The sequence below is a fragment of the Balaenoptera physalus genome, assembly GCF_965194825.1.
Source record: "Balaenoptera physalus genome assembly, chromosome: 10".
NCBI lineage: Eukaryota > Metazoa > Chordata > Mammalia > Artiodactyla > Balaenopteridae > Balaenoptera > Balaenoptera physalus.
In genome coordinates, this window is record NC_138889.1 from 9,171,275 (window position 1) to 9,199,100 (window position 27,826).

The 27,826-nt window shown below is 37.8% G+C and overlaps 1 protein-coding gene and 1 long non-coding RNA gene across 4 annotated transcripts; one reads left to right on the forward strand and one right to left on the reverse strand.

The window, feature by feature from the left end:
- Positions 1-667: 667 nt before the first annotated feature.
- Positions 668-26,236, reverse strand: CHEK1 (checkpoint kinase 1). 3 transcript variants are annotated; one of them, XM_082475897.1, is made up of 13 exons: positions 26,147-26,236; positions 25,300-25,384; positions 23,501-23,724; positions 22,242-22,306; positions 22,081-22,150; positions 17,817-18,005; positions 16,760-16,864; positions 14,249-14,344; positions 10,050-10,158; positions 9,684-9,861; positions 9,178-9,309; positions 2,777-2,878; positions 668-1,544 (listed from the first exon to the last, which is right to left on the reverse strand). In XM_082475897.1, the coding sequence occupies exons 2-13, from the start codon at positions 25,362-25,364 to the stop codon at positions 1,449-1,451; spliced, it is 1,431 nt and encodes a 476-aa protein (XP_082332023.1). In that variant the 5' UTR covers positions 25,365-25,384; positions 26,147-26,236; the 3' UTR covers positions 668-1,448. The 3 variants fall into 3 exon arrangements, with proteins under 3 accessions (XP_082332023.1, XP_082332024.1, XP_082332025.1); XM_082475898.1 differs by lacking the exon at positions 26,147-26,236 and adding an exon at positions 25,650-25,836; XM_082475899.1 differs by lacking the exon at positions 26,147-26,236 and adding an exon at positions 25,586-25,836.
- On the forward strand, positions 10,165-13,204 carry LOC309667472. Its single transcript, XR_014267789.1, has 2 exons — positions 10,165-11,681; positions 11,729-13,204. It is a non-coding gene; the product is annotated as an uncharacterized lncRNA (long non-coding RNA).
- Positions 26,237-27,826: the final 1,590 nt, after the last annotated feature.

Sequence of the window (27,826 nt, forward strand, 5' to 3'; positions counted from 1 at the left end):
TCATGAGATGACTATTAGTCAGGGGGAAATTTCAGGTAGGCTGTGGCTATAAAAGTCTGGAGCTCAGGGGATAGGTCAAAGCCAGAGACAACTTTGTTTTAGAGAGTTACTAATGGCTGGCTGACAATTCTCAGGAACAAAATTTCTTTCATATTTGAGAATGTACTGGCTCAATTCTTAGGAGCCGCCTATAAGTTCAATCTTATTCCTCCTATGGGTATGCGGCAGTAATACCATTTACCAGGATATACTATATATGATAAACTCTATAAAATTTCATGTCCTTGGCTTCCTTTTTTTTTTTTGCCACATCACACGGCATGTGGGATCCTAGTTCCCTGACCAGGGATCAAACCCATGCCCCCTGCAGTGGAAGTGTGCAGTCCTAACCACTGGACCACCAGGGAATTCCCTGTTCTTGGCTTCAGACTAAGATAATTGACTAATTTTTATAAATTACCAAGAAAAGAGAATACTGGGTCCCAATCTAACATATTCAAAAATTAATATAAATTTTATTGAAAGAACAAGGTCTTATTGAAACTAATAGGTAAAAAAAAGCCAGGAATCAGATCTATGTCCATTATAGCTTCCTTACATCTCCCCTCCTTCTTTCATGCCCTATCACCTAGAAGCTTAGTCACCAATAAGTTCACAGAGTTAGCTATTCATTTTCAAAATAGAATTTATTTCTGTAATAAAGAATTAAAATATAGCTGTGAAAGTAGAAAATAATATAGAAAAATATTTAAAATGTGCAACAGTAATTTTGAGTAAAGGTAGTTAAGCACTAGAGGTTATGCTCAACTTCTACTTGAAAGACCAATCATATATATTATTACCTACACCAGAAAAAACATACCTACTTGCAGTTTTAATTAATAATTATAATTCAAAAACAGGTTTATACACCTGGTCAGGCTTTAAAATATAAGTACAAATCTTGGGGATATATTTTTTGAAGCTGGCTTCACTTCACAGACTGATAAATCTACTGTCCCAAAATCACAAGGTTGTTTTTACTAATTTATCCATGTAATTAAGTCAAAGTGGAGGAAATATGTACTTTTTGGATGAAACCTAATGTTTTGGTAAAAATGGGACAAGAGTATCATTTTTCATTATGTTGGTATAAAAGCTGGTAAGCTCACGTATCCCCAGAGCTTGGTTTCCACCAGGTGGGTCTCAAATTCAGACACTAAATGCAGATGAAGAAATATCTAGTGAATTCTATCTATCCCTTCCCCAAAGTTTTACGTACAATTAAGATATAGGTATTATTTGTATGAAGAACATACAAAAAGAATTGGAAATTGTTTGGCTAGAGGGAAGACAACTCTTCAGGGGCTACTGTTTGCAGTTTGCAGAACATGATAATCTTCTCTAGGAAGAATAATGTCCACATAGCAGCACTATATTCATCAGGAATCCCAGAGACAGTGGATCTATCATGTAGCAGGAAGCCAAACCTTCTGGCTGCTCACAACATCACTCAGCTTCCCTTTAATCTTCAGGAAGTGTCTCTTGAATTCCAATCCATCACCCTATATTAGGAATAATATCCAAAACTAATGTCAAAAAAACAAGAAAAAGAGACTATGCCATAAAATCAAACTTTCTTTAGGGGTAAGTAGAGACAAACATCCATGGATATGTCCAGCTACAGTTATCTTCCGGTCCTCTTATGAATACAAAATATCTTGGTAGAAGAAATGACTACATAAATAATTCTGACTTGACTTTGGGCCCATCACTGCTCCCACCACCCTGGGCCCAGAGAGCAGAAACAATGGCATCCTGTCCATTTCAAGGGTTGGTATCTCTGGACCTATGTCATTGTTTTTCATAGGCACTAGGCGTTTATAAACTAAAAATAAGCTACACAACTACGCTTTAAGTCTTGCCACAACAGAGCCAGTGATTCAGTTATGAGAAGGGTTTCTCTACACTAGGATCTTAATTTAATTCCATACCAAGCATCTGGACAATAGCACTGCAGCAAATCTCCAACATAAAGAATGTGACCAACTCCTCCAACCTCATTTAGAGCCACACACAATCTTTCGGTAAACAGAGAAAATGCTATTTTGGTCTTATATGTCAAAGGCTTTAAAACTGTAACCTCAGAACCACTAATTTCTAAAGAAAGAATCAGAAATGTGAACAAAACTCCATGTATATGAGTATTAATCATAGAGTAGCTTGTAACAAACAGATAAAGTTTCATTAATTATAATGTGCAAACATTTGGACAAATCGTAATTATTATGAAAAAATATTAAATACAAATTCAATAAGAAAAAGCTTAGAATGCTACAAAATATTAAGGGTAATTATTTTAAGGACAAAATAATTTAGGACTATTTTAATTTTTTTATTTGTTATTTATTTACACATTCTACAAAAAACAAAAACTTTTATAATAAGGAAAATGTCATTTGAAAAAACTGTTTTAGAATAGCTAATGACAAGAACAAATGTTCATAATATTAAATTTAAAAAACCAGTTACCATATGTTTATAAATATAATGCCATTAAAAAAAAATCTACACATAAGAGTAATTCCATAGAGCATATATTATAAGTAATAGTAAGGTTATTGTAATACAATATCAAAAATAAATCTGTGTTCTCTTTGGATGATAAAATTAAAGTTGATTCTTATCTTCTTTATACTTTCTTGTGTTTCTAAAATTTCCAAAATGAACATGTAATACTTCTTTAAAAATAGCAAAACAAAATTTTTTCTTTTAAAAAGTGTTCTATTCTACATACCTTAGAAAGCCGGAAGTCGACCAAGATCTTCTCATCCATTTCTACCAAATTCACTTTGAAAATGAGTTTATTGTTTCTTCTATCAGTTGTTGATACAGTGACCTAAGACAATAAAAATAAGGTCAAACCAGATGTGTGGGCAGAAAATACTCTAAATAAAAACTATAATCTTAGTTCAGTGATACTACTGGGATAAAAATTTGAGAGGCGCTTCTATAACAGGAACTATGCCAGCTGAAAATCCCACTCCTTCTAGGACTTTCCTCTCCCAATGGGTATGTGTGTGTCCAACCAGACCAACCTGTAAACAGGACGCAGCCCTGTTATCGGGGATTGAGTCTATGTGAACTCTTAGCAACAAAATAAATTTAGTATTTTACCAAGATACAACTGAAAGAAGAAACAATTGAAGAGAATAAAAATGAGGGACTTCCCTGGTGGTCCAGCAGTTAAAACTCCACGCTTCCAATGCAGGGGGTGTGGGTTTGTTCCCTGGTTGGGGAACTAAGATCCCATGTGCCATGCAGCATGGCCAAAAAATGGAAAAAAAAAAAAAAAAAAAAAGAGAGAGAGAGAGAATAAAAATGGACTGAGAGGAAAAACAAGATTATTAAAACATAAGAAAGAAAAAGAGAGGCCAGATTTGTGGGTAAAAAGCTACAGCGGCAATCAGAAGACGGTGAAGGTCTTGAGAGGCCTTTCAACTTCCACTTTCAGTGTTTTAGAAGCTCAGGCTAGAAGAGTGACATGGAAAGAAAGGCGTAGCCAACAGCCAGCAACAAGACCCCAAACGTGGATGAGGCTGTCCTGGACCACAGAAAAGCCATCACCTCCAGCTGGATGAATGAGCCCAAGCAAGATCTGCAGATTTGCCTAGCTGAGCCCAGCCCAAATTACAACAACATTTTTAATAATTCTCGCTTCAAGAAATGACTATTAAAGAAACACAGGTGTACCACAACGGTGCAACACTGGAACAACATTATGTTCTGGGAAAACACAAGACGCTCAGCACATCTTAAGTAGGTTATTAAACTTCAAAGACAAAGAAAATTCTCCAAAGATTCAGGCAGAAAGAATTAATTGAGGAGTAATGTCGGTAAAAATGGCAGATTAGGAAACTTCAAAAGCCCATTAACTCCACAAAAGCAATGAAAAATCTGGCAAAAACTGTCAGAATCAACTTTTTCAGAACACTGAAAACTAACGAAAAGCTTGCAGCAACACAGGGGCACTCATACAAAACAGATGAGCTTTCTCACATTGTAACTACCTTATTCCCAACTCCCACTCCTTAGCTCAGTAGTAGGCTTGAAAATAACCATCCACATTCCAGGTCCAGGTACAAATGCAAGAATAAGCGTCATTCATAAACTGTCTTAAGCTGTTCTACCTTCCTGGAAGACCTGCTCAACACACTTGTCTTTATTTTGCCTGCCTAACTACACAGGACTTGTGTTAAAGTTGCCACCTGGGGAGCATCTGTCAAAAGTACCTACAGGCAAACGCTTTAACCCTTGCTTACTGGGGTAATGCAGAACAGTTGGGACAAACAGATTACCTAAAAAGGCTGGAAGGAAAGGTTTAGGAGTGAGATGTTTTTGAGGGATAAGAGTTCTGAAAATCTCTCACATATTCCTGGGACTGTAAAGGCTATACTTATGCCCAGGGCACTGTACATGCTCAAGAAATGTCTGAGAAGTCTCTAAGCTCTACCTCTGGCTGACCATGAGGCACCACACAAGCAGGAAGTGAAGGCTAACGCAGAGCTGTAAACTGCCTGGCTGCGTATCGACGGTATGCCCCAATACGCACACAGAACCCATCTGCAAAAACTAGCTTTTGGTTCCAGGAATTTAATGTTTAATCATTAGCTGACCATTGAGCTAACAGAACAAAGATTTCAGAGACCACACACAACAAAGAAGACAGACACTACAATATTTGATCAGAAACGTCACTAAACAATCAAAAACTACATCAATTGTCAATGATAACAAACCCTGGGAAGAGGGGAAAATCTACTTCCAGGGTTGTCACATTATAATATTCCAAATGTCCAGTTTTCAATAAAAAAGGATAAAGCATACAGAAAAATGAGAAAATATGGCCCCCACACAGGAAAAAAGAAGTCAGTAGAGACTGTTCCTAAAGAACAGAAAGAAGAATGAAGAAAAATGAACAGAGTCTAAGAGACCCGTGAGACATCATCAAGTGTATCAGAATATGCACAATGTGAGTCCCAGAGAGAGAGGAGAGAATGGGGCAGAATGAACATTTGAAAAAATAATGGCCAAAAACTTCCCAAATTTGATGAAAAACAATCCTATCCAGGAAGCTGAATGAACTTCATCTAGGATAAAATGAAAGAGATCCACACCAAGATACATCATATTCAAACTGTTGAAAGACAGTGACAACAAGAGAATCTTGAAAGCAGCAAGAGAAAGTGACACATCATGTACAAGAGATCCTCAATAATATTAACAGCTGATTTCTCATTAGAAACCACGGAAGCCAGAAGGCAGTGGAATGACACAAAGAGCTAAAAGGAAAAAACTGTCAAGTCCATATCTGGCAAAACTATCCATCATAAATGAAGAAATTAAGACATTCATAATTAAAATTTGATAGACTTTGAAACTACCAGACCTGCCCAAAAAAGAAATAGTAGGGCTTCCCTGGTGGCGCAGTGGTTGAGAATCTGCCTGCCAATGCAGGGGATACGGGTTCAAGCCCTGGTCTGGGAAGATCCCACATGCCGCAGAGCAACTAAGCCCGTGAGCCACAACTACTGAGCCTGCGCGTCTGGAGCCTGTGCTCCGCAACGGGAGAGGCCACGACAGTGAGAGGGCCGTGCACCGCGATGAAGAGTGGCCCCCGCTTGCTGCAACTGGAGAAAGCCCTCGCACAGAAACGAAGACCCAACACAGCCAAAAATAAATAAATAAATAAATAAATAAATTTATTTAAAAAAAAAAAAAGAAATAGTAAAGGAAGTCCTTCAGGCTGAAATGAAAGAACGCTAGATAGCAACTCAAATCCACATGGAGAAATAAAAAATATTGGTAAAGGTAATTTACATAGGTAAATACAAATGACAATAATAATCAATTTTGTTGTTTGTAACATCTATTTTTTCCCTACCTGATTTAAAAAGACAGCCACATAAAGTAATAATTATAAATCCATGTTGTTGGGTATACAATGCAAACTATAATCAAAACAGAACTAAAGTGACTATACTAATATCAAACAAAAGACTGTAACAAAAATTTTTGCAAGAGACAAATAAGGACATTATATAATGTTAAGATGATCAAGAAGATATAGCAATTATAATCATATATTTATCTAGAATCCAAACTCCAAAATTTATGAGGCAAAAACTAACAGGGTTAAAGTAAGAAATAGAATTCAGCAATAACAGCTGGAGAGTACAACATTCCACTCTCAATAATGGATATAAAAATTAGACAAAGATAAACAAAGAAATAGGGTTTTCCTGGTGGTGCAGTGGTTAAGAATCTGCCTGCCAAGGCACGGGACATGGGTTCAAGCCCTGGTCTGGGAAGATCCCACATGCCGCGGAACAACTAAGCCCATGCGCCACAACTCCTAAGCCTGCGCTCTAGAGCCTGTGAGCCACAACTACTGAACCTGCATGCCACAACTACTGAAGCCCACGTGCCTAGAGCCCGTGCTCCACAAAAGAGAAGCCACCACAACGAGAATCCTGCACACCTCAACAAAGAGTAGCCCCCACTCACCACAGCTGGGGAAAGCCTGCATGCAGCAACAAAGATCCAACACAGCCAAAAATAAATAAATTTAAAAAATAAATTAAAAAAAAGAAAAACAAAGAAATAAAAGACATGAACAACACTATAATGCAACTAGACCTAACAAATATGCCCAGAACACCTCACCCAACAACAACAGAATCTACATTCTTCTCAATCACACCTGGAACATTCTCCAGTATAGACCATATGTTAGGCAACAAAACAAGTCTCAATAAATTTTAGATAATTAAAATAATACTAAATATCTTCTCTGACCACAATGGAATGCAATTAGAAACCAACAACAGAAAGGATTTTGAAAAATTCACAAATATGTGGAAATGAAACAGTATACCTAAATAACCAAAAAGGAAATCACAAGGGAAATTAGAAAATACTTTGATATGAAAAAAACTGAAAACTCAAAATATCGAAACTTATGGGAAGCAGCAAAAGCAGTGACCAGACATACATTTATACCTATAAGCACTTACACTAAAAAAGAATGATATCCAATCAACAACTTAGCCTTCCACCTTAAAAAACTAGGAAAAATAGAGCAAGGTAAATCCAAAAGAAGGAAATGATAAACATAGTAAGGAGAAGAGATAAATTGGCAAACCTTTAGCAGACTGACCAAAAAAAAAAAAGAAAAAAAAGATTCCAATTACTAAAATCAGGAATAAAAGTAGGATGTTACTACCAACTTTACAGAATCTAAAAGGACTATAATACTACAAAAAATGGTATGCCAACAAATTGGATAACCAAGATGAAATGGACAAACTCCTAGAAACACACAAACTCCCACAAATGACTCAAGAGGAAATAGATCTATAACAAGTGAAGACATTGAGTCAGCAATCAAAAAATTTCCAACAAAGGAAAGCCCAGGACCAGATAGCTTCACTGGGAATTCTACCAAACCTTTGAAGAATTAATATCAATCCTTCTTAAACTCTTCAAAAAATAGAAGAGAAGGGAATACTTCCTAACTTGTGCTGCGAGGTCAGTATTACCCTGATACCAAAGCCAGACATCACAAGAAAACTACAGATCAAATCCCTTATGAACACAAAAAAATTTTCAACAAATACTAGTAAACTGAATCTATCGAACACACTACAAGAATTATGCACCATGATCAAGTGGGATTTATCCCAGGAATGCAAGATGGTTCAAAATACAAAAATCAATTAATGTAATATACCTTATTAACAAAGGAGAAAAGTTTAGCCAAAAAGTAGATACATCCCAGATGTCCATCAATGGATAAATGGATAAACAAAATGTAGTCTATCCACACGATGGACTATCATTCACCCACTGAAAGGAATAAAGTATTAATAAATTCTACAACATGAATTAACCTTGAAAATATTATGTTAAGTAAAAGAAGACAAACGCAAAGGGTCACATACTATACAATTCCATTTATATGAAATGTCCAGAATAGGTAGTTCACAGAAAGTATATTAGTGGTTGCCAGGGAGGAAAGTATGAGGAATGACTGCCAATTGGTATGGAGTTTATTTGGGGGGCAGTGGAAGGTTCTAGATTTAAATGGTGATAGTTGCATAATCTTGTGAATATACTTAAAACTACTAAATTGTACACTTTAAAATGGTTAAAGTGATAATTTTTATAGCATATGAGTTTTATCTCAATAAATCTACCTAAAAAAAAAAAAAGAGTGAATTATCTACACAAGTGAGAGGAAAATCAGGCTGGCCTCAGATTTCTGCACAATAATATTTTCCCCTAACTTTTAATATTGAAAGCTTACAAATCTACAGAAAAACTGGAAGAACTGTGCAATAAATAACCACAAACCCTTTATTGGCCTTATCAACCTAGATAGCATGTTTACTTTTCTTTTTTTATGTGATTGTCTTTTTTTTTTTTAGCTTTTAAACTAAGTTATCAACGGCACACACTTCACCATGTGCCTCCTGCAAAGACATTCTCCTACAAACCACAATATTATCATCACACCAAAAATCTGACACTGATTCAAAAACGTTATCTCATGTAAAACCCATATTCAAATTTCCCCAACTGTTCCAATAACATCCTTTATAGCTTTTTTTCTTTAAATCCACAATCTAGTGAAAGATCATGCATTGCATTATTTATCAGGCCTCTTTGGTCCCCTTTAATACAAAATATTCCTCTCTGTGATTTTCATGATATTAAGATTTGTGAAAAGCCTGAAGACAGATTAGAATGTCAATGTTAAAAAAATGCTATAATAACATAAACAACAAAAATTGGTAGATGGGAGCAGGGAGATGGAGGAAATGTGGAATTGTTCATGGATCCATCTTTCACAGAAGGGAGTTGATTGTTAACTGTTACAATTTAAGTATTGTACATAGTTCTAAAGAATGACTTGAGTCTCTTAGTGTCTTTAATAACCTTAGAGAAGTCTTTTAAGAAATATTATTTCTTATGATAAAGAACATTTTACTTAAATTTCTTCAGTTTCAACTGTTTCTTTTTCAAATTAAACTAATTACTTTATATTTTTAAAATATACTGACAATGATAGTTTTTTATTCAAATATTTAAATTTTTCTTCAGGAAACAAATATAACGAAAATCAATGAAACATACCTGATTCATACAACTTTTCTTCCACTGATAGCCCAATTTCTCACAAGTCTCTTTCAGGCATTGATAAGATTTGTCAGCATCCAATTTGGTAAAAAATCGTGTCATTCTTTTGACCAAGCGCTGCCAGGGGTTCTACATGTCAAATAGAGGAAAGCTGAATAAATCATCAGATTTATCACCAAAAGCAGTCATATCATAGCTATTTGGTCTGAAAATTTTTTTCTCTGACTTAAGATTCTTATACATCAGAGTCTCCCCTAGGAATTCCCTGTTGCTCCAGTGGTTAGGACCCTGTGCTTCCACTGCAGGGGGCATGGGTTCTATCCCTGGTTGGGGAATTAAGATCCCATGGGCCATGATGTGGTCAAAAAAACAAACAAAAAACAAAAAAAATCTGTTGCAAGTTTTAATATTATATTTCTTAGATTTATATATTAAAAGAAAAAAAAAAGACTTTAAGACAATAAAAAACAAAGGGCTGCCATTATTTATTTGAAAAACCTTACCTGTGAGGATCCCGGGGTGCCAAGCAACTGACTATTCAGAAGCATATGATCAGGACATGTGGGCTGGGAAAAACTGATCCCTTGTACCAGTTTATCAATGTATGAAGGGCTGGTGTCCCATAAGGAAAGACCTGTCCGTGGTTCTGGCTGAGAACTGGAGTACTTCACATTTTCTTCACTGCAGCATTAAGATATGGAGAAAAGTATATCTTTAAATAAAATTCATCAGGCCTTTCTTATATCATATTACCATTCTCACACTGAAAAACATTATATTCATCCTAAGAAAACAATATATACATGTATTATTTTTCATGAGGACTATTATATCCAATAACTACTTGATCTTTTATTAATCAGTCTTACCTAGAAGCACTGTTTACTGGAGAGAAGTCCAAATTCGATTGAATATGCTTAGAGAATCCGCCAGGAGACTCTGATACACCACCTGAAGTGACTCGGGGCCTCTTTGCCCCTAAAAAAGAAAACATAAATACAGACGCTTTCAAGTTTTCTATGTAGATATTTTTTAATTAACCCAGCTGACAACTTGAAGAAGTAAAACCATATCTAAATTCATTTACTTAACACAAAATACTTATACGACAAATAGTGGCTCTTCCTACATGATTTTATGAGAAACGTGGTCGTTAGGAACTTAGTAGGACTCACTTGCCAAATTGTACAAACTACACATTTCATAAATCCTGACCTGTAAGTATGTTCCAAGTGCAGGCCATAATTTTAATGGTACCATTTATAGTAACAGAACAATGTTCGATGAAGACTGAGAGACCCAGCTAAGGCATCAAAACTTTTTAAAATAAAAAATAATTTGTGATGATGACAATGAACGTTATGAGTCTGCTCTACCCAATCTTCTTTGCTCCTCTAGAAAAGCTCTACCTAAAATAACCGTTATATAGGATGTGATGCTACTATACATTCATGGCTACTACCCTCAGCTGGATCCTCGACCCGGACAGTTAGTCCTACGTTTCTCTAGTCAGTTTCCTCTCCCTTTCCACAATGATTCTTTCAAAACTTCTATACTCCTGTCAGATTAACCAAGACCACCCTCCAGGACCTCATTACTTAGCATATGATACCATCTCCCATTTCACAAAGAAAATAAAGTCACTGGAAACTCCCTCAACTTGCCACTACCAAATCTGCTAACTTACTTGCATTCCTACCCATCCTCTCCCCTTCCATCCTCCCATCAAATGTCCATCCCTCTACCTGTAGTTGAGCCCATACCCTCCTTTCTCCTCAGGGACCTTGATGCTCTTTTATTCCCTCTCTCTTAGACTTTGAGCCTCTTCCTCTCAACTGGATCTACCCCCAAACCATTTAAACATGCTTAAGTTTAACCAACCTTTTTATTTATTAATCCATTCATTCAAATATTTTATTAAGCCTACTACGTTATCAGGCAGTAAGATGGGAGAAACGGCATGTTGTTATGCTGATAAGAAAGATCCAGTAAAGAGGGAAGAGTTAATAATGAAGCAGAAACAGAGAAGAATTGCTAGACTGAGTAAGCAAAAGAGAACTGCGTCTAGTGCACAAGAGAAAGGGCTGGTTTATATCTGGAGCAATTTACCCAGAGCAACGGGAGAAAGCAGAGTATATGAGCACAGAGGCAGTTAATCAGGTGGGTGGAGATGGTGGTAGGAGTTTGTGGAAATTCCTTTGTTATTGCTTCTATTTCCCAGTGAAATAGGAAGTACTGCCACCAACTGAGAGTGAGGATGGAGAAGGAGGTATTAGAAGTTGAAGAGAAAATGAAAGGTATAAAAATGTGATTTAGGAGAGTAGGTCTGTGAAAGAAGTGGGGAAATGCATTATGATTGCCTGGAAGGAGTAAGGGCCCACTTGAGATCAGTGATCTTGACTTTAAAGCAGACAGTGCTGCATATTTTTCTCCAGCTGCAATCAGCTGTGGAGGTATAAGTGTAGAGTGGGTACAAAACAGGATTAAACAGGATTATAAGTGTAGAGTGGGTACAAAACAGGACAAGTGTAGAGTGGGTACAAAACAGGACTTGCTCAGTAAGTATGATGAAGAGAGAATGGGCAATGGACTTCCCTGGTGGCGCAGTGGTTAAGAATCGATCTGCCAATGCAGGGGACACGGGTTCAAGCCCTGGTCTGGGAAGATCCCACATGCCGCAAAGCAACTAAGCCCGTGTGCCACAACTACTGAGCCTGCACTCTAGAGCCTGCGAGCCACAACTGCTGAGCCCATGTGTCACAACTACTGAAGCCCACGTGCCTAGAGCCCATGCTCCGCAACAAGAGAAGACACTGCAATGAGAAGTCCGCGCACCTCAACAGAGAGCAGCCTCCACTCGCTGCAACTAGAGAAAGCCTGTGCGCAGCAACAAAGACCCAACACAGCCAAAAATAAATCAATAAAATAAATAAATTTTTTTAAAAAAGAGAGAATTGGCAAGGAAGTTGAAGATAAATGTGAAGAAGTCATTACAGTGACTAACCTTGGGATTAAAATAGTGAGGATGGAACTCGGGACCGAGAAGGGGGCAGATAAAAGATAGTGAAAAGGTAGTAGAATTGATGGACTGCAAGTCCAGGTGCGGTCAAAGGGTTGCTGGAGTCAGGGTACTGGAGGGAGGAAACCAGAAAAAAATATACTGGTGGTCCAAGCAGGATGCTTGAAGACAAGATCGCTAGAGGAGAGAAAGTCAAGGAAATGTGAGGTGACGACAGTGGAAGGACCATCTAAATGAATATTTAAATTACCAAGAACCATGACAAAAATTACGTCAAGAGCTGTGTTGGACAGAGTGACAATGTGGCAGGAATTTTAATTTGAGGTTCAGAAGGTGATTATTACGAGGGAATAGTGGGTGGTAGAGTCTGATAATAGGATTCAAAATGAAGGGTGGAGGAATGTGAAGAAAGAACAAGGAGGATGCCTGCTCCACTCCCAGATCAAGGGTATGAGGGTGCAGGAAAGAAAACACCTACCACCTGAGAAGAAGCAATGTCCTGAGAAGAAGCAATGTCCTCAGGGGAGAGCTGGATTTCAATTAGAATAAGGTGAAAGGTGAAAGAAACATTCAGGGAAGAGTTAAAAATTCCTCATTCATCTCTAGCTATCGTTCTCTCTCAGCCGAACTTCTTTACTGAGCTGTCTACACTCTGCTTAACTCTCTTTTACACTAGAATCCCTATACAATAGAGTTTATTCTTAACTCTCCACCAAAACTGTTCCTGCCAAGATCATGAATAACTGCCATATCATGGAATCCACAGGACAAATTTACTCCACATTCTTCTGATGTCCCACCTCTCTGGCTACTTTTCTGTTTCTCTGGCCTCCGCCCATCACTTAAACACTGGCATTCCTTAAGATTTCATATACTCAATTTAATCTACTACCACAGCTTAAATCACCATCTATTTACAGAAAACACCTAAATTGACATCTCCAGCTTAGCCCTGTTTCCTGAGTTACACACATGCATGCACACAAGCACACACACACACACACACACACACACACACACACACACACACTCTCCTATGAGACAGTTTTACTTAACTTCTCAAATTCAAATAAAATATCCAAAATCAAATAAAATTTCCCTGCAAATCTGTTTTTCCTTTTGAGTTACATCCAAGCAAATGGTTTCACCATTTACACAGTTGTTCAAACCAGAAAGGAGACATCCTTTGACTCCTCATTCTCCTTCATTTTCCACATATAAACAATCACCAATATTATCAACTCTAGTTCTTAAATTTCTCTGGAATCAACTTCTTCTTTCCAATCCCGCTATCACTAACCTAGTCCAGCCTGCCATCTTCTCATATCTAGGATCAAAAACAGTGAAAAAAAGTAGCTAGAAAGATCTTTCAAAACCAAACACATAAGCATGTCATTTCCTTGCTTAAAATCTCTCAAAAGGTTTTCCCAGCAGCCTTCGGTTAAAGCCCAAGATCCTTAACGTGGCTTACAAGGTCTTCCATGGTTTGGTTGCTATCTACCTCTCCAACCTCATCTCAAACCTCTCTCCCTCTCTCCCTTCTCCATTCACTTACTTTCTCAGCAAACATTTACTGAATGCCTATGATGGACCACTATGCTAAGCACAGGTGATGCAATGATGAACAAGCCAGACATGGTCCATGCCATACTGGCCTTCCCTCCAGTTCCTCAAATGCACCACTTTCTAACCTCCAAGACATCCCAGATGCCGCTTCCATGTTCAGAATCTGCCACTCATCTTGCTACTACTCTTCTGGCTAGCTCCCCTTTAATCTTCAAATCTTAGATTTAATGTGATTTCCTCAGCAAGATAAGTGTTCTTTGTCACTTAAGACTTGGTCAAATTCTTAGCTGTAGTACCCTGACTTTCCACTTTATAATTATTAATGAGCTTAAAATTATTTTTTCTATTTCTGGTTTTTGTACTAGACATTATAATCTTCATGAGGACAGAGACCACAGCTCTTTTGTGTTGTTGACTTATACTGACTTTACAAGTACCTTTTTTTCACAGAAAAAAAAAATACTTGTATTTTAAGGATATTACCTTTCTTGAGTGGTTTGTTGTACCATCTATCTTTTTTGATGTCTGGGATGGTAATCCTTACTGATGGATTCTCAACTAGGATTTTATGCAGCAGAGCTGAAAACAAAACATTAAGACATCATTTATAAAAGACTCAAGTAGATTAGAAAAGCCTACAGCTTGTGGTGTAGAACACACATCCTCTATTGCTTTCCTTATGTCCAAATATTATTTCTGGGGAAGAGAAAGAATAAAGCTACTGAATTTTTGCTTTAATTTCATGCAGTCATTCTTTGCTACTGTCTATATCTTTGAATATTCTTCCCAGAGCTGACTCTCAGTTGTTTGCAAATAAATAGAACAAGAGCTAGGTGGAAATGTTTCTCTTCACTTGATGATATTTATACGAAGATACCAAAAAAACCCCCTCTTATCCATTTTCAATACCAAACTTCACTGTTCCAATAAGTCATATTAAGTCTTCATTTTATAAGGGAAATTTACTTTCCAATAACTTTTTAAAAAAATATTTATTTATTTGGCTGCGCTGGGTCTTAGTTGCAGCACATGGGATCTTTGCTGCTGCACACGGGATCTTCACTGCCACATGCGGGATCTTTAGCTGTGGCATGTGAACTCTTAGTTGCAGCATGCATGTGGGATCTAGTTCCCTGACCAGGGATCGAACCCAAGCCCCCTACATTGGGAGCACAGAGTCTTAGCCACTGGGCCACCAGGGAAGTCCCTCCAATAACTTTTTAAGAGACAGTAATAAAAGCAACCATCATCCTAAGTTACCTTAATTATACTGATAAAGAATTCATTCATCTCCCAACACCAAAATAATTTCCTAATGGACCGAAGATTTAAATGAAAAAAATAAAGTCTTAAAAACATAAATGAAAACATCGGTAATTGTTTTCTAATGCTGAGGGTAGGAAAGACCTTTCCAAACATGATGATATAGTCAGAAACCACAAAGGACACGTACTAGATTTAAATAAATAAAAATATAAAACTTCTGGGGACTTCCCTCGTGGTCCAGTGGGTGAGACTCCATGCTCCCAATGCAGGGAACCCAGGTTTGATCCCCGGTCAGGGAACGAGATCCCGCATGCATGCCACAACTAAGAGTTCACATGCCACAACTAAGAAGCCCGCATGCTGCAACTAAGACCCAGTGCAGCCTAAATAAGTAAGTAAATAAATAAATACTTAAAAAAAAAGTTAAGTTTAAAAAATATATATAAAACTTCTGCATGTCAAAATAGCATAAACAAAATAAAAATACGTGACAAATTGTCAAAAATATTTGTAATGAATGCAAAGATCTAATGACATTAATATTTTTTCAAAAACCTCATATAAAGTAAAAAGAAAACTTCCTACCAAAAATGAGCAAAACAAACATGTTCACAAAAATAGACTAAAAGCTAGTAAATATACAATGAATATACAACTTCATTGGTACTAAATTTAAAATAAAAATAAAAAACATAATATATTTCTTATATGTAGGCCTATTAGATTAGTCAAAAAAAAAAGTTTAAGGGACTTCCTTGGCGGTCCAGTGGTTAAGACTCCGCACTTCCACTGCAGGGGGCACGGGTTCCATCCCTGGTCAGGGAACTAAGATCCTTCATCCCGCACAGCATGGCCAAAAAAAAAAAGTTTAAATGTAAACTAATTAGACTGTGATGTAATGGTACAAACTTTCTGGAAAACAATTTGGCAAAGTAAACAATAATAATTAAAAACTGCATACATCTTTGACCCTGCAATTCCACTTCCGGCGTTTTACTTTAATTAAATAATTTAAAGGTATGTGCAAAGATTAAGTTATATGGATGATAATCATATCTCTTTCACAGCAGTGAAAAATTAGAAAAAATCCTGAATCTCTAAAAAGGTGAACTGGATAAGTATAGTAAGCCATGTCCATATAGCAGAATACCATCACAGTCTTTAAAAACAGTGATGTAGACCTACAATTAGTCATGAAAAAATGTTCACAAAGCATTAACACACAAAAAAAAACTGGTTACAAAATAACATGTATAGTGGGATGCCATTTTTTGTGAAAACACACATACTTATAAATAATATACATATATAACAAACACATAGTTTTTACTACAAAATATAGAAGCACATATCAAAACATTAAAAGAAGCTATTCCGTGGGAGGGAGGGAGACACAAGAGGGAAGAGATATGGGAACATATGTACATGTATAACTGATTCACTTTATTATAAAGCAGAAACTAACACACCATTTGTAAAGCAATTATACTCCAATAAAGATGTTAAAAAAAAAAAAAAAAAAGAAGCTATTCCTGAGTGCTGGGATGATAAGGGTTGGATTTTACAATTTTTAAATTTATTCTTCTTCTACTTCATCTATAAAGATCATGGATTATTTACGTAACGATTTAAAAGTTAAAAAGAAAAAAAATGTAAGAAAAAAATTCAAACAGCACTAGGCTTCATTATCCAAGAAATCAGTACTTTACATCAAAATAACCCAGTTACCTAGAGGAGCAGAATCGATTTTTTTCCAAGGGTTGAGGTATGTTTTTTTTTCTTTCCAATCACAATATTCCTGACAACTATCACTAGGTTGGTCCCATGGCAATTCTGAAAAAGAAACAAGTCCCAGTTTTCTAAGTGTTCAAATCATTATACAATTTTAAGGGAAAATAATCAATGACACAAATCCAGTAAGTTTCCTCCAAATTAATTCAATATGGTTTCCAAACTAAGAATGCCAACTCTAAGAAATTTTAGAGGCACTTCTAAGATAGATAGTCCACTTCCTGCCTTACTCTTTTCCGAAAGTATTCACATGAATTTTAAAAGAGAGCTACTGTGGGGCTTCCCTGGTGGCGCAGTGGTTAGGAGTCTGCCTGCCAGTGCAGGGGACACGGGTTCGAGCCCTGGTCCGGGAGGGTCCCACATGCCGCGGAGCAGCTGGGCCCGTGCGCCACAACTGCTGAGCCTGCGCTCCAGAGTCCGTGCTCCGCAACAAGAGAAGCCACGGCAATGAAGAGTAGCCCCCGCTCTCTGCAACTAGAGAAGGCCCGCCTGCAGCAATAAAGACCCAACGCAGCCAAAAATAAATAAAAATAAAATAAATAAATTTAAAAAAAAGAGAGCTACTGTGATATTTCATTTAATAGCTATACATACTTCATTTTTAAAAACGTTAGGGATTAAAAGTTCCAACTTAGTTATAAATAAGTTAATATTAAAATACTATCACATAAATATGGATCCCCTTGATTCATTTCATTTATTTTGGTATAAGAAACCTGGCTTTCCTAAGGACAGGAATTTTATCATGATTAAAAAACTCAAAGCTGCTGCATAGCACAGGGAGATCAGCTTTGTGACGACCTAGAGCGGTGGGATAGGGAGGGTGGGAGGAAGGCTCAAGAGGGAGGGGATATGGGGATATATGTATACATATAGCTGATTCACTTTGTTGTACAGCAGAAACATACACAACATTGTAAAGCAATTATAATGCTCCAATAAAGATGAAAAAAAAATACGCAGAAAAATAAATAAATAAATAAAAAGCTCTTACCTCCAGCCAACATTGCAGTAAGTACTATTCCACAGGACCAAACATCAACTGGTTCTGCATGAAATTCTTTTCTCTTTAGAAGTTCTGGAGCAACATATGGTAAAGTACCACACATCTTGTTCAATAAACGCTCACGATTATTATGCCGAAACACTGTTGCCAAGCCAAAGTCAGAGATTTTGAGGTTATCTAAACCAAAGGAAAAGAGGATGGCACTGGATAAAAATGTTTTGTAAATAGATATACTTAAAGGAGTTGAGTTGTATTGGGAAACCACTGGTGTTATGACCAAAAAGAAATTTTAAAAAAGAAGAAATAAAAGACATCATCATATGGTTAAAACTAGAAAAAGGCCTCATGGCTTCCATTAACTTAAGACAAATATTGTCAATACACAAACAGTATGGACCAGATTAAAGAAAGATCCTGGAGTCAAAAGGGCCTTCTAGAAAAGAGCACTCCAGACTTGAACACTGAAAAGAGAGCCATACCCTCATCGGGTTGTGCAGAGGGCAGGAGGGAGACATCAATAACATACTAGGCACAACTTTTCCAGCAGCGGACAAACCCAGCTGGCTGGACCGAAACTAAAGACCCACAAACCACCAGAACTTCTTGTCAAGGTCGCTAAGTTTAGAAAAGGAGGATGAACTCTGTACAGAAAACAAACCAGAAGAGCAAATTTCCACTCTAACTTCCCATCTTCAGCACACACAAGCTATAGGTAGAACTTTCACCTTAACTACACTTAGTGAATATCTACCGTAACTGAGTGACACTGTGCTAGCCACGTAGGTAGATAAATTACTGAAGACTAACAATAACAACTGCTGTCGAGGTTATGAAAATACAGAACATTACAAGATCTTACAGAAAGGGAATCTAACCTAGTCTTCAGAGATAGGGGAGACTCCCCTATTATCAGGTATCAACTGGTACAACCTTTTTAGAAAGCAATCTGGCAAAAGATGCCAAAATTTGAAATACTCATGCTCTTTGAACTAGGAATTCCCACTTCTAGGACCATACCCACAAAAATACTTCCACAAATCCACAAACATAAGGATATCCACACCATAACCATACTGTTTGTAAATAACTTAAATGTCCATCAATAAAGAAATTATTAAATCTTATAGTACCCATGTACAATGAGATTATGTAGGTAACAAAAAACAAACAAAAAAACACAAGGTATATCTATATGTACTGACATGGCATCAGGTATAAATGGAAAAAACGGCAAGTGCCATAACAAATATTCATTATAACACGACCTAATTTTTATATTGGCCTGTGTTAATTTATAGAATAGTCATCACTACCTTATATTTTTTTAAAGCTAGAAACAACTTAAATGTCCCAAAACAGGGGACTGATTCTTTAAAAATCAATTACATCCACCCAATATAATATGTAAGCCACTGATGTTTACTTCTATGACTTGGGAGGTAGCTACTGTAATTATCCTTTTAACAGCTATATATGACACAATCTTGACAAATCACTGAGATTAAGAGTTCCAAGTTACCTATAAGCAGTAATCACTGAAAATACTAATGGATGACCACAGTATTCCTTAGAGTCTGTTGTTTCACTATGTCTGTGATGTAATACTTAGAGAACTGTATATAATAAATTTTAAATTGAGGAGTGTGGTTACTTCTGAGAAAAAGAAAGGGGCACACATTTGGAAGGAATACAGAGGAGGACTTCAACTATATTGATAATGTTCTATTTCTTTTTTAAAAAATATTATTATTGAATAGAAACAAAAGATTATTTATATAATATGCAAGAAATGAAAAATCATTATAATCAACATCCACTCACCTAACACCTAGTTTAAGTACACTCTATTTCATTTGAAACCTCCTATAAATCCTTCCCTTTCCTAACCGCAATCCTTCCTTTCTAGAAGATTTTACGTAGCTTGAAACCTATATTTAATAAAAAAAGGACTTAATTTGTATATGAGGAATGGGAAGAATTGATTATAATACCATCAAAGCTATTAGTATTCAAAAAGTAATGGACATAGAATGAAAAATAGAAGCAAAAGGAAGTCTCCCAGCTTGTGCTCTCGTTTCTTGGGATTCATCAACAGATCATTCTACAGTTCCTTTTCCCAATACACCAAATTTTTTGAATATCTAAAATTTTGCTACATACTTTATGGAACAACTTGCAGAAGGCTAAATAACCAAAGAAGGATCTTAAGTAGCTAGGTTAGTAGATGGTTTAATAAAAAGATACCTAAAAGATATTAACCAAAATATTAACACTGGTTATAACTGATTGGTGAATTTCTGGTGATTTTTTACTTTCTTTTTTATACTTTTGATCTTATTTCATGATTACTTTTATCTTTATAAAGAGAAAAAAAAACAGTATTTTTAGTTTGGGAACAAAGTTTTCACATTTCAGATATTACATACTCACATCTCCATTATTTATATAAGCTGGCTTAATTTATCCCCTTGTATGAAGGTCAATTATAGAGTTCAGAAAGAGGTAGAAGAAGGCTGATAAGAACATACACTGGTACTTATGATGGGGCACGATAATGCCAGAAACACTAAACCTCAGGGTTGGACAAGACGTGAAAAGTACTTTGGTCCAACCAGCCAAGCAATGTTTAAATTCCCTTTACAATATTCCTGATAATTAATAATCCAGTGTTTGAATCTCCCGTTAAAAACCTACTACAGGGACTTCCCTGGTGGCGCAGTGATCAAGAATCCGCCTGCCAATGCAGGGGATGTGGGTTTGATCCCTGGTCCAGGAAGATCCCACATGCTGCAGAGCAACTAAGCCCGTGTGCCACAATTACTGAACCTGAGCTCTAGAGCCCATGAGCCACAACTGCTGAGCCCACGTGCCACAACTACTGAAGCCCCCGTGCCTAGAGCCCATGCTCCGCAACAAGAGAAGCCACCGCAATGAGAAGCCCGTGCACCACAACGAAGAGTAGCCCCCGCTCGCCGCAACCAGAGAAAGCCCGTGCGCAGCAATGGAGACCCAACGCAGCCAAAAATAAATTAATTAAATTTTTTAAAAAAACCTACAACAGGGCTTCCCTGGTGGCGCAGTGGTTGAGAATCTGCCTGCCAATGCAGGGGACACGGGTTCGAGCCCTGGTCTGGGAAGATCCCACATGCCGCGGAGCAACTAGGCCCGTGAGCCACAACTACTGAGCCTGCGCGTCTGAAGCCTGTGCTCTGCAACAAGAGAGGCCGCGATAGTGAGAGGCCCGCGCACCGCGATGAAAAGTGGCCCCCGCTTGCCGCAACTAGAGAAAGCCCTCGCACAGAAACGAAGACCCAACACAGCCATAAATAAATTAAAAAAAAAAAAAAAAAAAAAAAAAAAAACCTACAACAAAGCAACCTATTAAGTTTTTGGGCAGATCCATTAATGAGGGTCATCCTTGTACTAATCCAAATTGCCTCCATATAGTTTTCACCCACATACTGTGAAGAACTGTATTTAACAATTAGCAAGTTTCCCTTGAGTTCCTCAATTATGCCTTATTGTACATAGTTTCTAGCCCTTTCATCATTCTGGTCACTCACCTATAAAAGTACTTCAGTAGTCTACATGCCTTTCACAGTACTGTCCCAAACACCTATTATTCCCGCCGTGGCCTTCCAGAGAAGTGATGGACTGCTGCCTTCCTCATTCTCACCTTATCACCTTAATTTTCCAATGATCAAATTACACGGGTGACTAATATGAAGTCTGCTGCCTAGTAAGTCTTTTTAAACCTTCTTTGCTGCCAAAGACATGACATTAAACTGTACTGATTTCGTTAGTTTTTTCAATCTAAATACTGAATTGAGTAACAATCCAGTATGTGTTAAATCTGACCCACCTCTCTGGTCTGCTAAATTCATTCATCTAATAAACATTTTTGAAAACCTACTATTTGCCAGGCACTATTCTAACACATTAAACAAAACAGACAAAAATCACTGCCTCATATGCAGTGGATATTTGTCACCTTTTTTGATCCTGATTCTATAAGCTAACACTAACACTATCCATCCCTCTCAGTTTTTATGACATCCATAAAATGTAAGTAAAAGCCCTGCATCTTTATCCAAGTCATAAATTAAAAAGAACAAATACGTCAAGGCTAAGGTCCAGGGTATTTCAATTTCATATTTTTTGCCCTGAAATTTCGGTAATGGAAGGCCTTGATCCTGCCTTTGTATGGCTGTACTAAAATGATTAGGTAGCAGCGACAAAATGCTAAACTTACCCCTTTCATCCAATAGTAGATTTTCTGGCTTAATATCCCTGTGAGTTATTCCAATACCATGCAGATAAACCTAAAAGAGAAGCAGAGGAAAGCATACCAGAATAGGGTAACTTACTTCACTAAGACTAATTTTAAGTAAAGTTAGAGACAACTGTACCTACCACCCCTGCCATGAGTTGATGGAAGAACCTCTGAGCATCTTGTTCAGGCATGCCTATGTCTGGCTCTATAAGAATTAATTATGAAAGTTAGTTCACCAGGTAAATATAATCAGTCATCGACCACACAGTCTCCTAATTCTAAAGTTAAACATTTGTGATCGTACTTTAGCAAAGAGAATCTAATGCTAACAATTAAAGATTCTGGAGTCCACTAGTACATATAGTACTTAATAACTCACATTTCCCCATGTGCTAAGTGGCAAAAATAAATTAACATCACAGGAAAAGTACAGAGAAATAACAAACTATCACCCAAATCAAGAATGCAAGCCATACCTTGAAAGCCCCTACTTATACTAACCATGATTTATTTGATATCTTTCAAATTCTCCCCTAATTTCTTCTAAATGCTATGCCAATATTTTTTCCACTCCTGAAATGTAATTGTCAAAGTGGAACCCTACACAAATCTAAGTTGATTTCACTAAATACTTAACAACAAATTTAAACTTCATATAATTTCTCGCACTACTACAAAACCATGAATTCCTGTGAAGTTCCTTCAGGAAATAGTTTTATTAAGAAAGGTTCTATTGTCAGTTATCTTTTTATATTTTTATCTCCCTCATTAACTTTTGATTTCTTTTATTCTCAACTCTTTTCTGAGATAGATATTGAAGATTCTAATAATCACTTTTTAACTGCTAATACAGTAGCTCTAAATAATAAATTTAGATCCACAGAATATATTTTATGTACTTCTTAATGTTCTTTAATATCAAGACTTTGAATCTACACAGAACATTTAAGTAGCAAGCACAGAATTTACTTAATATATATAAACCAATCGTAGAAAATTCTCAATTTCACTTATGTAACAACTTGCTATTATTTTGGATCTGTAAATGTATGCAATGATTTCATGAGACTAGAATGTCTACAAAGAAAAAAAACTTTTTCTGCATATGCATACATCACACTTATGATACTTCACCATGAGACCACAGTTTATCATTCTTAAACTCTACAAAATAGCAATCCCAACCGAAATCACTTATACAACTTGGGAAAAAAGTTTCTTTGATGACTCTACATGTGTATTCAGTGTTTACGTAAGTTGCAAAAACAAGAAAATTTACTCCAATTTCACTATTGCATAAGCAAGTCTGAATGGACAATGAACAAGCAGCAGTCCCAAGATTAAAAAACAAATTTAAAAACTTATTTAGCATAAGAATTATCTTCAATCTTTTCCATACCTATTCTATCAAAAAGTTCTCCCCCACTACAGTACTCCAGAAATAGATACTGGATATTGCCTTCTCTCCTGTGACCATAGAATTTCACTACATTCTCATGATTTAACATTTTATTGATACAAATCTCTTTCTTAATATTTTCTGGACAGTCTATGGCACGCTTCATGTCCACAATCTTCACTGCAACTGCTTCTTCAGTTCTTCTATTCACAGCAAGTTGAACTCTAAAAAGAAAAAGGAAGAGTTATAATATTCCAGACATTTGAATTATATTTCTTTTAAAACTTCAAAAGGTTAAACATAACTCATCCAAAACTATTTTACCTTTATTAGTTTCTCACCTGGGAGAAACCATGGGAATGGTTTCTGCCATGTTCTCAACACTACTACTCCTTTCTGAAATGTGAAGTATGATAGCTAGTGTTCCAAAGAAGTCATTATGCTATACATCCAAGTCATTTAATAAATTCTTAATAAACTAAAATAGGATAATAGCAATTCTAGGCCACATCACATATACACATGCTCTATTCATTTAATTTGTTTTCCTTCCACTTTTACTGAGCTATAGTTGACATAAAGCACTGAAACGATTATCACAAGTTTAGTGAACAACCATCATTTCATATAGATACAAAATTTTAAAAATCGAAAAGATACATATTTTCCCTTGTGATGAGAACTCTTAGTATTTACTCTTTTAACTTTCATATGTAACATACAGCAGTGATAATTATATTTATCATGTTGTACATTACAACCCTAGTACTTATTTATCTTATAACTGGAAGTTTGTACCTTTGGACCGCCTTCATCCAACTTCCCCTCTCCCACACCCTGCTTCTGGTAACCACAAATCTGATCTCTTTTTCTATGAGTTTGTTTGTTTGTTTGTTTTTGAAGCATAATTGACCTACAACACTATGTTAGTTCCTGTTACAAAACAGTGACTCGATATTTCTATACATTTCAAAATGACCACGGTAAGTCTAGTTAGGATATGTCGCCTTACAAAGATATTACATAGTTCTTGACTATTCTCCCCACACTGTACATTTCATACCGGAGACTCATTTATTTTGCAACTGGAAGTTTGTACCACAGGTATTTCTCTCCTCCCCAGCACCATCCTCCCCTCTGGCAACTACTTGTTTGTTCTCTGTATCTAACTCTGTTTCTCTTTGTTGTTTGTTCATCTGTTTAGTTTTTTAGATTCAACCTATTAAGTGAAATCATACAGTGTTTGTCTTTCTCTGTCTGACTTATTTAAACTTAGCATAATACCCTCTAGGTCCATCCATGATGGCCCAAACGGCAAGATTTCATTCTTGCTCTATTCATTTAATTGTAGTAACATTACCTAGCATTTATTAATCCGATACTATATGTGTCTACAGTAACTGTTCTAAGTACGTGTGGGATATGCCATTTTACAGAGGCACACAAGGACATTAAGAAGCCTGCCTAAGAACACAGAACAATGACCGGTAACGTGACTCCAGAGTCTGTTCATTTGCTCATTTAACCACTATGTTTGAACCCCAGGAAGGAGTATGTGGGAGGAGAAACTGACTTCAGAAGTCTCCTCTAGCTCTTTAGGAAGAGAATGTTTTTGTTTTGTTTTGTTTTTAAAAGGAAGACAAAAATTAACCCTTACAAAAGATTGTGTAGCTTCAGTTCCCCAAAGTTTTAGATTTCAAATGCAAAGATCTGTTTTCCAAAACAACCAACTTGTACTCAAAGGAGACAATAGAAAACTAAAGCAAGTGTGAAGTCAGGGTAAAAGGACTCAAACTCACTCTCCATAGGCACCTTCTCCCAGGGTTTGCACCAAGTCCCAGTCTTCCACAAAGGGCACTGCCATGACTCCACTAAGTCCCGCGGCTGTAAAAGCAGGAACCCAGAAAAGACGGTGGATGAGGACACGCTTCAATCATCTGTAAAGCCGCTGAGCTCCGCCTCTTGCCGTGATTCTTCAAGGTGAATCACAGCTCCTGGTTTCCCCTTACACCTCATCCGTATTTTACCCAAGTCTTTAAAGCACAAGCAAGTATTCTAAACTCTGGCATTTCGTTGGTAACTCACAAGCCTCATTCCCACGCAAACGGCAGGCTGAAACCCCGCCTTCCAGGCGGCCGAGGAAACGTACCAGTGGCGCGGAGGAGTTGGGGGACCAGTGCTTTACGGTGGGGGACCGGGGAGGGTGGTGAGAGGTGAAGCGTCGGGCTAGAGTAAGGGGATGCGGGCTAGTGGAGGAGGAAATAATCGCTACGAGGACCGCAGCCGCTCCTCCCGACCCGCTCACTCCCAGTTCCCACCCCCGCCCCGTCCCCAAGGCCAGGAGGAGCCCGGGGCGGAGCCAAACTGCCCCAAGAAGCGGAAGGGCTGGGTGACACGCGGACGGCTGGGGCCCAAATCTCGGGTGCTCTCGGCCAGCAGAGGAAGTCTCCTCTCCAGTCCCCGTACAACGGGGACCGCCTGGCACCCCACTCCTCCACCCTCCGAAACCGCCCCTCCGCAGGAGTCTCTCCGATCCTCTAGGCTCGGCGCTGAGAACTTTCTCTCGCTGTGCCCCTCCTAAATCATATAGCCCCCGAACTCCGGCTCCAGGCGCTTTTCCCCCCTCTACCGGCCGCCCTTCCTCACCAGGCCGTCCTTTGCCCGCCACCACAGGAATCCAAATGTAGGGCTATTCCCGCCAAAACTTGCTGGCGTCACATTGTCGCAAACGCGCGCTCCCTTGCCGTAAAGCAAGGAGGCGCGCGTTCCTGGGCCGGCTGCTCTGCAGATTGGGCCGGCCAGAGCCTGGTGCCTGCATTCCCCGCAGGCTCACGCTGGCCGGGGCTGGGTTACTTTCAAACCAGGAGGAGATCCTGGCTGAAGAGGTTTAAGAACTGCCGAGTGCATCGGTGTGAATGACCTCCAGGCCCAAACGCGAAGTGGGACCCGGCGTGTGACCTCGGCCGGCCGGCCGTCCGTCCTCGCGCTCCCGGGGCTCGCAGCACCGCTGGGCTCGCTGCCGCCGCCCCGGACCCCCGAGCACCTCGCCCCGCTGCCTGGCAGGGTAGCGAGGATCACACTCCGTAAATGCTGTAACTTTAAAGCGCGGCCCAGATAAAACTGGAGCTGAGAAGCCAGGGACAGCTGTTGAGCATTGATCCTGTTTAGAATGAAAGGAACTTTGTGATGGGAGCGAGAAGCATCAAATACCGGCCGCACTGTAATGGGGGGTGGGACGGCATCGGGATGAAGAAAGCTACTCTTTTGTAGCTGGAGGTAATGTCAGGATAACCAGTTTTACCATGTCTTGTCCGAACAGGCACCAAAACAATACCTCCACTCAACCTTTTTGAAGGAAGTGCAACTGCATAGCTTAGTTCTACCTGCTCTCTCTTTAATGTTTAAGAAACGGGCAGGTAGAAGCAAAAACGCTGCATTTTACAATGCAAATTTTAAAAGCAGACTAACCATTAGGTGCGAAAGTAAATTCTGAAAAAGGGACTGGCTAGAGAACAAAACAATGTGGAAAAACTGAAATAGATACTCCCTCTCAACAGTAAACTAGACTGGGAACTCAAGGCACAGGCAAGATCATCTATTCTCCAATTCTTAAAACTGGGCCACATACAATAAGCATAACTAGCTCTTGATTGTGATACTGGTAAAATAAGTGTAAAATATGTTACACAAAAATGCATACACTTGTTTAAAGGACAAAAAACAAGACCAGAACACTTCGAAATGCTTATGTGAGAAGTTTTTAACCGTGACATCACTGTTTAGGTTTCGTATAATAAAGTAAGTTTTCCAGATCGTTTACTCCATTTTCTCTAGTTTCTGCACTGCATGCTGCAAACAAAGAATATGAAGAAATGAAGAGGAGGACCGGACCGGCACAGTTCCTTTATGTCTGGTTAGAATTAAGGTATCTTAGCCTGAAAAAAATAAGGCATACACATCTCAGGCAGAGTATCAGTTAAAGAATAGATGCTCACAAAAACCTGTTCCCTTCTGAAACCTTACTAAAATAGTAAATTTTAAGAGTAAATTTTAAAATAAATTAATAATGAAATATTAAATTTACTATTTTAAAATAGTAAATGTTTAAAAGGCAATAACCCACAAACACAGAACATGAAAAAAGTTTTGCAAAGTGGAAAGTCTTTAGATGAATGGTAATTTAGAGGAAAGAAAGATGAATCCTAAAGCCAGCAATGGGAAAGCAGAAAAGCAATTTGGTTTACATCATAGAACTCCCCAAAGGCTCAAGTTGAATTAGTGACAACAGGTACTGAATGAGGTGAAGGTGGGGCTAAAAGAGGGTGA

Coding starts and splice junctions, on each gene's coding strand:
- CHEK1 (XM_082475897.1), bottom strand. CDS start 25,364: ATGGCAGTGCCCTTTGTGGAAGACTGGGACTTGGTGCAAACCCTGGGA. Junction 23,725..25,299: donor GGAGAAGGTGCCTATGGAGA/GTGAGTTTGAGT, acceptor TTTTCTTTTTAG/AGTTCAACTTGCTGTGAATA. Junction 1,545..2,776: donor TCGACTTCCGGCTTTCTAAG/GTATGTAGAATA, acceptor TTCCTAATATAG/GGTGATGGATTGGAATTCAA.